Consider the following 9,677-nt stretch of genomic DNA (forward strand, 5'->3'; position numbering starts at 1 on the left):
GGAAACAACACATGAAAATCAAAAGTGTTTTCGTGTGCTTTCGCTAAGCAATTTGGTTTTAATACACTTGTTAGTGAGCTTTTCAACCATGAGCATGTTCTTTTTGCCTCTTACTGTGTGCCAGCTGTATTTCAAAGATAACTTTGTTTCCCAACTGTTGTAGATGCACTTATGCTTTTTCTATCTCATTTGCTTTTTAACATGTCAATTTATGTAGTCATATGTACATTAAAGCAAACCCATAGTTATGTACTAGGTTTAAACCCACGGTTATGTATTGGATTTAAATTGGTCTGGGTGAAAAAAATAATGGGTTTGATTTTGGTTGGGCTAAAAATGATATTAAATGGGTATGGTTTAAGTATGATTTTAAAAGATAAATGAATGAGTATGGTTTAAGTATGGTTCAAATATGAAACCATTCTCAGGTCTACATACAATCGCATAGATTCATCGAATAGTTACTTAACTTGAGTTTTTATACACGAATAACAGAAGTTGGTGTTCTTTCGTGTTCCTTGAAAGAGGTAAAAAAAAAAGTCAAATGATGTTTTATACGCTTAGAAAGCAAGCTATAGACCATACAGGCAGCAGTTGCAAGTTCACACCAAACCAGCTCGACAGACTGTAAAATAGCATCACAAACCTAACAGCAATTATGCAGATGCCTCTAGGGGGAAATTTACACATCATATGAAAAATCACCACTGCTGGACAAGGCAAACAAACATCCGACCAACATGGGTGTGTGTGTGTGACAATGGAACATGAGTGCAGAATAATCAGGCACCTGCACGAGTGCAAGTCTTGGAAAACAGGAATACAGCTGGTTCCACAGATTGGCAGCCTTTGTAATTATATCAGTGTTTTCAGCATGGCCGTTATCACCGACCATGGGCGCCACCCTGCCTCTTAATCCCGCCATAGGCGCCGACTCGTCCACCTCTGCGCACCACCTGATGCAGTAAAGAAATTGTATACAAGCATCATCCACAGGAACCATGATATTCTAGATTGAAAGGGCGCAGAACACACCCAACTCCTTTCGTTGTACACATGACCATTATATTCGCTATGTAGAACTTGAAAAGTACAGCTACTCGACAGAAAACGGCCAACTCTTGCTCGTTCTCGTTGCTACAGTCGACTAATAATATGATACAGTAATACAGTTTACAGAACAAGATTTGCAGGAAAAGGCACACGAGAATTTCAATATTTCAGTGTAGATGCAGTAGCACAAGTACGTACTTCCCTGTAACTGTGCTACTTCAACAATCTGTACCCACATAATCACCATTTATGCGTTTCAAATTTCAAATGCATTGACAATTTGCTCTGTCCAGCCTATTGTCTTCCATGTAGAAAGAACAGACATATCAAGTAGCTTTGCCAAATGTCCTGTAAACTACCGCCATGCTTCATCATGGATCATAAGTAGAATGACAAAGTAGTGTGACTTGCATATGGCAATGCAGACTGCAGTTAGTGCAATCTTTTACTTGGTTGGATTATGTTCAGCACACCCATCTAAAAGGTCAGTAAAATCTAGGAAAGTAAGATCATCCAACGGTAGAACTTAGCAACGATAAGCTTATTAAATTGTTTTGGGTACGAAAAGAGTACATAATGGACAGAACAAACTCGGAAGATGCAGAATTGTATAGATTCTTACCAGGTTGCATCATGGGGCATCCTGCTGAACTACCGGACCTGGAAAATTTGCAGCTGCAGAAAAGCTCGGCGGTATTACAAGATCAGTCCCTTGGGAAGGCTGGTCAGCCTGTCTGCTGCTAATGTTGGCATTGTTCCCACCCATGAACGGTGCACCCTCCTGGGCCTGGACCAAGCCACCAGGCGACATAGGTGACATATCAGATGCATCCACCAGCGATTGTCTAGGTTTGGGTGCAGCAACATCAGACACTGAACCAGGTAGTGGTACAGGAAGTGGCCCAGTTACAGCAGCTCCAGCTTCAGTTGCAGGTGGCAGCACATCAAAACCAGATCTTACCCGAGGCCTGCGTTCTACTGGACCCTGATCATGGCTTCTGCTCCTGCTGCGACTACGGCTGCGGCTCCGTGACCAACTCCTGCTGTGGCTCCTGCTGCGTGACCAGCTTCTGCTACGGCTTCTACTCCTACTACTTAGGCTCCTGCTATCACTTCTTCTGTCATAGCCTCGCGAGCGGCTTCTATCTGGGCTACGGCTGTAGCTCCTGCCTCGACCCTTGTCAAGTCCTCGACGGCCATCATACCTTCCACGTCCATCTGAGATAAAACGATCGTGTGGACCTCGGTCAGAACGTCCCCGTCCTCCAAATCCACGCCCTCTTCCACCACGTCCACTAGAGAAATCACCCCGGCCTCGTCCACCAAAACCAAAAGAATCACCCCTACCACGACCACCAAAACCAGGAGAATCACCCCTGGCACCGCGACCACCAAATCTACCAGGGCTTGCTCCACCTCTCCTGCCAAAGCCATCAGACCCACGCCCCCCTCTCCCGCTGAAGCCACTGGGTCCAGGACCCTCCCTTCCACCAAATCCACCAGGCCCCTCCCGACCACCAAAGCCACCAGGACCAGGGCCCATCCGTCCATCGAAGCCACCAGGGCCATCCCGACCACCAAAGCCATCAGGAGCCTCTCGACCACCAAAGCGTCCGGGGCCATCTCGATCACCGAATCTGCCAGGGCCATCCCGATCACCGAATCTGCCAGGACCATCCCGATCAACAAATCCACCTGGCCCATCTCGACCGCCAAAGCCTCCAGGGCCCTCCCTAATTCCACCAAAACCACCAGGGCCACCAACAGCAGATTCAAAACGACTACCACCACCAGGACCATCCCAACGGCTCATGCCACCAGCCTGGTTTCTTGGAGCACCAGACGCACCCCGTGCAGCCATCTGTTGCAGCTCTGGAGGTACATGCTGACCAGTACCATCCAAGACTTTAACTAAATCAGCAGCATATTTCCAATCTTGCTCAGAGAAGAAAGTATATGCAACTCCAGTAGCCCCAGCCCTTCCTGTACGCCCTATGCGATGCACATAGTCTTCGATACCAGTTGGGAAGTCATAATTGATCACCACTCTTTAAACAGAACATGCGACAACATTGAGAAATGGCAGAACAATCAACAAATGTCACTAGGCTTGACATGAAACGATATTTAATACCAGAAGATTTTAACATGTGACAACCAAAAAGCTCACCTGATGTCTTTGATGTCAAGACCACGAGCAGCAACATCTGTGGCCACTAATACTGGCACAATACCAGTCCGAAACTGACCCAGGATATGATCCCTTTCACCCTGTGATTTGTCGCCGTGAATGCTTGCAGCACCAAAACTACGACCAATGCTACGAGCAAGCTGATCACACATTTTCTTGGTTGAGCAAAATATGATGATCTTTGAGCCCCTTTCTTCAGCTCTAAGAATCTGCTCCAAGCGACGCTGCTTGTCCATGGGTGGAACCATCTCTACACACTGCACCATACAGAAGGGGTGAACCTTAGAAATAGACAATCCATAAAAATGGCCAAATAATACGATATATCAAACCATCCAGTATGGCAGACAAACAAAAGCATAGCCATATGAATACCTGTGTGATGGATTTATTGGCAACAAGTTCATCGATGCTACCAATATTGATCTGGACAGGATTTCTCAATAAATCCCCAGCTATTTTTGTAACCTCCTTTGGCCAAGTGGCAGTATACATCAGAGTTTGTCTATTACGAGGAATCTCATCCACAATCTTCCGTATTTGTGGTTCAAAGCCCATGTCAAGCATGCGGTCAGCTTCATCAAGCACAAGTAATGAAATCTGATGGAGGCTAATCTTCCTCATTTCCAGAATATCATTGAGTCGTCCAGGTGTAGCTACCACAATATCTGCTCCACGCTCAAGTTCTCTGAGCTGAGGTCCCTTTGGAGCTCCACCATACAGGCACTGGAAAAATAAACAAAAAAATGAACATGTATATTAAAGATTGCAACACGCAATCCAGCAACAGAACACAGGAAATATAGCACATTTCCTAAAAGGCAAAAAGGACAAGGCATAGGTTCATTGAAGACCATTCCAAGACAAGGCTCAGTTTCTACATTAACAGCATCTTTTATTGAGAATCAACTATCTACATTGCATTGAACAATTATATGCATATTCCTACAAGGCAACACTTATATGTAATTCCCATGATTATGATCAGATGTCATCCAGTGTATTTTCAAGATAAATGAAAACATGTGCATTCATATAGAAGAGTAAAGATCCAAACTTACTGTGCATGATACTCTAGACGCTCGACCAAACTTAATTGCTTCATCTTGTATTTGTGAAGCAAGCTCACGAGTAGGGGCCAAAACCAACACTGTAGGGCCCGACATTGGATTATTTTGGCATCTCCTCAGATGTACAAAAGCAGGAATAAGGTACCCCAGTGTCTTCCCTGATCCTGTCTTGGCAATAGCTACTATGTCCCTGCTTTGAAGTGCAACGGGCCACGTTTGAGCTTGAATCGGGGTGGGGTTTAAGAAGCCAGCAGCATGAACCTGAGTGGCAAAATGAAGATTCATAAACACATACCCATCTGCAAAAAGACGCTAGCTATGATGAGAAAGAAAAGCTAATTGCTACCCTAAATGAATATGGCTGCTTACTTAAGCAGCTCAAGGCATGAAGAGGGGCTCTTTGTAGATTCAGAGGCAGGGACAAGAAGCAGGAAACTTCAGCCACATTTTATATTCTGAAAGAACATCAATTCTTCCGATACTTGTCAGCAGAAAATAGCAACAAGTATGTCACTACACTGCCCAGATGACGGCACTAGTTAAATTAGGGTATCCAGCATGACAGCAATGTGTTTACTACCAAAAATTCTAGTTTTGACTTCTAAGGTATCTTTGCTGTGGCCCATGCTAACAAGTTACAGACGAGGAAATACAAGAAACAAACAACATAATATTCCCAGCACCAGTACTAAAATACAACTCAAGAGAAAGCATACCTCACTCAGGATCTCTGGGGGGAATCCAGTAGCCTCAAATGTCATAAATGGAGGAGGAACATTCTCACCCTGAATATTTTGAAGAAACGGGATAACATGTGACAAAGCTTTATAGTAAATGAAAACAAAACATAAGAGATTGGTAATTTAACTAGAAATCAACAGGTGATGTCGTGGCAGTAAAGAGCATGCATTTGTAAGCCCCACAAGGATTTGAAGCTGCTTGTTCCGCAAATTTTACTGAATAGTACATACAACATATCACATTATATTATGGCCAACTGCAGATATCATGAGTTACCTTGCCAAACAAACAAGGCATTCCTTGCCGTCATAGTATTTCAAAAAGAATGTATTTGCACATGAAAATACTAGCATATCCAGATAGGATTTTATAAATATTCCATCTATCTGTTTCCTGTATTATTCGCTCTGATTAATTGGAGATATATGCATCACATAAATGACAGATTTATGTATACAACAGCAACAAAGCCTTTAGTTCCAAGCAAGTTGGGGTAGGCTACAGGTGAAACCCATAAGATCCCGCGACCAACTCATGGTTCTGGCACATGGATACTTGGATAGCAAGCTTCCATGCCCCCCTGTCCATGGCTAGTTCTTTGGTGATGCTCCAATCCTTTAGACCTCTCTTTACACACTCTTCCCATGTCAAGTTCGGTCTACCCCGGCCTCTCTTGACATTATCGGCATGCTTTAGCCGTCCGCTATGCACTGGGGCTTCTGGAGGCCTGCGCTGAATATGCCCAAACCATCTGAGACGATGTTGGACAAGCTTCTCTTCAATTGGCGCTACCCCAACTCTATCTCGTATATCATCATTCTGGTTTCGGTCCTACCTTGTGTGGCCACACATCCATCTCAACATGCGCATCTCTGCCACACCTAGCTGTTGCACATGTCGTCTTTTAATCGGCCAACACTCAGCGCCATACAACATTGCGGGTCGAACAGCCGTCCTATAGAACTTGCCTTTTAGCTTTTGTGGCACACTCTTGTCACAAAGAATGCCAGAAGCTTGGCGCCACTTCATCCATCCGTCTCTAATTCGATGGTTCACATCTTCGTCGATATCCCCATCCTTCTGCAACATTGACCCCAAATATCGAAAGGTGTCCTTCTAAGGCACCACCTGCCCATCAAGGCTAACACCCCCTCCTCCTCATGCCTAGTAGTACTGAAAGCGCACCTCATGTACTCGGTCTTAGTCCTACTAAGTCTAAAACCTTTCGATTCCAAGGGTTGACTCCATGACTCCAACTTCTCGTTGACCCCTGTCCAACTATCATCGACTAGCACCACGTCGTCCGCAAAGAGCATACACCATGGGATATCTCCTTGTATATCCCTTGTGACCTCATACATCACCAAGGCAAAAAGATAAGGGCTCAAAGCTGAACCCTGATGCAGTCCTATCTTAAATGACAGATTTATGTATATTCTACAAAAATATTATCTTCCTACAATCAGGTCAGATTACTGAAATATCTGTTAAGTTGCGTTTGGAACAACGTGTCAACAATAGTTCACAAGGCAGCGGGACAAAGAAAAGGAGAATCGTCATTATATGGAGATTATATTAAGCTGTGAACCATGTTTCAGCTATTTTAAGATAATATTGCCATGCAATTGAGTCATTACCACTGCAGTGACTTCATGGTGTTGACGATATGCATCAACTGAAGCGACACTTGGGAAATCAGGAGGAGAAAATGTTCCGGATGGTGGCCTCGTTAAAGCTCCGATAGGAAATGGACCATTGTTAAGTGGGTTTGGTACCGAATGTGGAGGTGCCATGTTATAACCACCAAAATTATCTGGCTGGGAATAAGGTGGGCCATTCCTCATATCCTGCTGTACAAGATTACGAACAATAGAGTTAGTGGTGCCAATTTCATAAACGGAGAGATTGTTGTATAGAACTGATAGAAAGAATTCAAAGCATAAAGAACGTAATTTGAAGTATACAGAACAAAATACACAGTTGAGAGACTTTTTATATTTCATTAAAAAAATCTCCATATCAATCATAATATTCTGATAAATAATACATTTCATGTAACAAGATATAACAAAGGAAGAAACTTCACAATGTACTCTCTCTGTCCACAAATGTAAGATGTTTTGGCAGTTTAATTTAGTAATAAAAATAAGGAAAGCTGATCTTATTACCACCTGACTTAAAAGGATTGTATAGTATATTACCAGATGGTTTTGTGAGGGTGGAAGAGCGGCATGTTTTGGCTGCTGATGGAGAGCATTTATTCCATCAAACCTCCCAGAGGAGAGAGGCTCATTTTTTTCAAATTGATCTTCACTATTGCCCCTCTTGAAACCCATTGGAGGTCGACCTGGTGAAGGAGCAATATGATTGGGGACTACATGGCTACTAGCCAGTTGTTGCCGGTAGTTAGTATCCACTCCTCCTTGATGTGTTTGAGCAGGCGCACTCAAGAAACTAACGTTATTAGTTTCACCCGGGGATGATCCGCCAAGATGATGCTTTGCAGGATATGGTGGCCCTCCGACTCCATGAATATTTAGTTGATTATGGGCTTCAGGACGTTGATGACTCGAAGGCAACGTCTGGTTTGAAGGAGGAACTTGGCCATGCTGCTGACTAAGCGGCAAGGAAAAGCCAGTCTGCTTTCCTTCATGATGAGTTCCTGCATCAACCTTCACCGTGGTATTTTGTTGTCCATATTGGGTGACAAGATGACCATGGTGTGATTGCTTTCCCTGTTGAGGGGTGAACTGGAAGCCATGCTGGAGTTGGCCCTGTCGGGGGGACATTTGAGGTACTTGAGGCTGTGAAACTTGCACACCTTGTGAAGCCTGGGCAGGTTGATGAAAGCCTGGTGATTGTTGTGTGTGCTGCACTTGAGTCTGAGGCATCCTTGTTCCCTGCAACTGCTGACCTTGATTGTAAGAAGCATGCGGCATTTGTGGCTGCTGGCCTTGATTGTAAGCAGATTGTGGCATAGGCGGCCGCTGGCCATGACTGTAGGCAGCTTGCGGCATCGGGGGACGCTGACCTTGATTGTAAGCTCCTGGTGGCATCGTTGGCTGCTGACCTTGATTGTAAGCTCCTGGTGGCATCGTTGGCTGCTGACCTTGATTGGCAGCTTGCGGGATTGGCATCTGCTGACCTTGATTATACTGAGTTTGCGGCATTTGTGGCTGCTGGCCTACCTGGTATGAATATTGCTGCTGGGGTGGCATATAATGACCGTGCTGATATGGCATTGGCTGCTGATGCGCGTTTGGGTACTGATGAGCTAGGGGCTGTTGTGAACCCTGCTGGTTTGGCATCTGCTCTTGCTGCTGCTGCTGTTGATACTGAAACGGCGGTTGCTGTGCTTGCTGACCTTGATACTGAAACTGCGGTTGTTGTGCCGTCTGTTGCGGCTGCTGCTGCTGCGTCTGCTGCTGCTGCGTCTGCTGCTGCTGCTGCTGCTGCATGCCAGGCTGCGCGAAAGCCCCCGGCACTGACGTTGGCGCAGGAGCGGGCAAGGGAGGTGCGGCCGCACCCGGCTTGTCATACTGGGTGAGGTTTGTCTCGGGGTTCCAGTAGTAGAGCGTCTCGCCGTCGATTAGTGCCTTCCAAGGCGCGGGGAGCGTCGGGTCGTCAGGGGCGAATCGCGGGCCCGATGCATCCGCGGCAGCCTCTGCTCCCGCCATGGCCAGCGGCGGATCTAGACGGCGCACGCCCAGAATTTGCCAAGGTTAGTTCGTAACTAAACAGCCAGGAAACCAATAAACAGTGGACGAGTAAAAGCTCGTACCTCAATCAAAACCCCAACGGCCCGAAGATTGGGTCGCGGACGGGGCGGAGACGGCAGGCCAGGGGAGCAGCAATGAGGTAGAGCCCCGACGGCGACGGCAGCGACGCGCGTGAGGGGGACGCGCCGGCGGCGACGCGCGCGGTGAGGCGCGAGGGTTTGGGGGGGTGAGGCTTCGGCGTCGGCGTCGGCGGCGAGGGAGTGGCGTGGGGTTTGGGGGTGGGTGGGTGGCGAGGCGCCGGCGGTGACGGCGGCGATGGCGGGCGCGGCGGCAGCTCTAGCCGCTAGGGCACATCGGTGGCGAGGCTACGGGGGAGAGATTTTAGAGCCGCAATGGGGGGTTGGGTCGGGATTGGATCTTTTTTAGGTCAGGCACGGGACGGGATGGTGGGGGAGACCGCAGGAGATGGGTTTTGACGGCTCGGATCGCTCGGCTGTCTCGTGACCTACGGTGGATGCAGACCAGAGATTGAGTTCGACGTTGTATATCGGAAAAAAGGAACGGACGTCCTCAAATCTTCTCTTTTCGAATGGGATTTTTGCACAGCCCCTTTAAATCGTCCGTTTGAGAGTCTCTTCGGTTGCTTTTGTGTCATCCCTATTGCTGTTTTGTAGTTGAAATTTGTGCTCATGTCATCTTTCAGCAATCGTTGTAGAACAGAAGTGAAGCTTATTTCTATGTTGCACAAATATTTCAACATGCTTATATATTTTGTTATCCAACATATTTAAATGTACGCACGTATTTTCTGAGACTTGTGAATTAATGTCGAATACGTATGAGATATAATTAGTTTTCTCGGACTTGCGAATGCGGAATACCCATGAGATATTATTGGTTGTA

At 46.3% G+C, this 9,677-nt stretch overlaps 1 protein-coding gene across 2 annotated transcripts; it reads right to left on the bottom strand.

The window, feature by feature from the left end:
- Positions 1-534: 534 nt before the first annotated feature.
- On the bottom strand, positions 535-8,963 carry LOC123442857 (DEAD-box ATP-dependent RNA helicase 40-like). 2 transcript variants are annotated; one of them, XM_045119028.1, is made up of 9 exons: positions 8,837-8,963; positions 7,257-8,746; positions 6,693-6,902; positions 5,031-5,099; positions 4,306-4,575; positions 3,620-3,970; positions 3,224-3,501; positions 1,676-3,101; positions 535-956 (listed from the first exon to the last, which is right to left on the bottom strand). In XM_045119028.1, the coding sequence occupies exons 2-8, from the start codon at positions 8,730-8,732 to the stop codon at positions 1,685-1,687; spliced, it is 4,071 nt and encodes a 1,356-aa protein (XP_044974963.1). In that variant the 5' UTR covers positions 8,733-8,746; positions 8,837-8,963; the 3' UTR covers positions 535-956; positions 1,676-1,684. The 2 variants fall into 2 exon arrangements, with proteins under 2 accessions (XP_044974963.1, XP_044974962.1); XM_045119027.1 differs by having other exon boundaries at positions 6,693-6,905.
- Between the last annotated feature and the right edge of the window lie 714 nt (positions 8,964-9,677).

This window comes from Hordeum vulgare, chromosome 3H, assembly GCF_904849725.1.
Source record: "Hordeum vulgare subsp. vulgare chromosome 3H, MorexV3_pseudomolecules_assembly, whole genome shotgun sequence".
In the NCBI taxonomy this organism is placed as follows: Eukaryota; Viridiplantae; Streptophyta; class Magnoliopsida; order Poales; family Poaceae; genus Hordeum; species Hordeum vulgare.

Bases quoted from the DNA above. Each gene is read 5' to 3' on its own strand.
- LOC123442857 (XM_045119027.1), bottom strand. From the start codon at position 8,732: ATGGCGGGAGCAGAGGCTGCCGCGGATGCATCGGGCCCGCGATTCGCC. The intron at 6,906-7,256 runs GTAATATACTAT...AATCTTGTACAG, and splicing joins CACCCTCACAAAACCATCTG to CAGGATATGAGGAATGGCCC. The intron at 3,971-4,305 runs GTAAGTTTGGAT...TTATTTTTCCAG, and splicing joins CGTCTAGAGTATCATGCACA to TGCCTGTATGGTGGAGCTCC.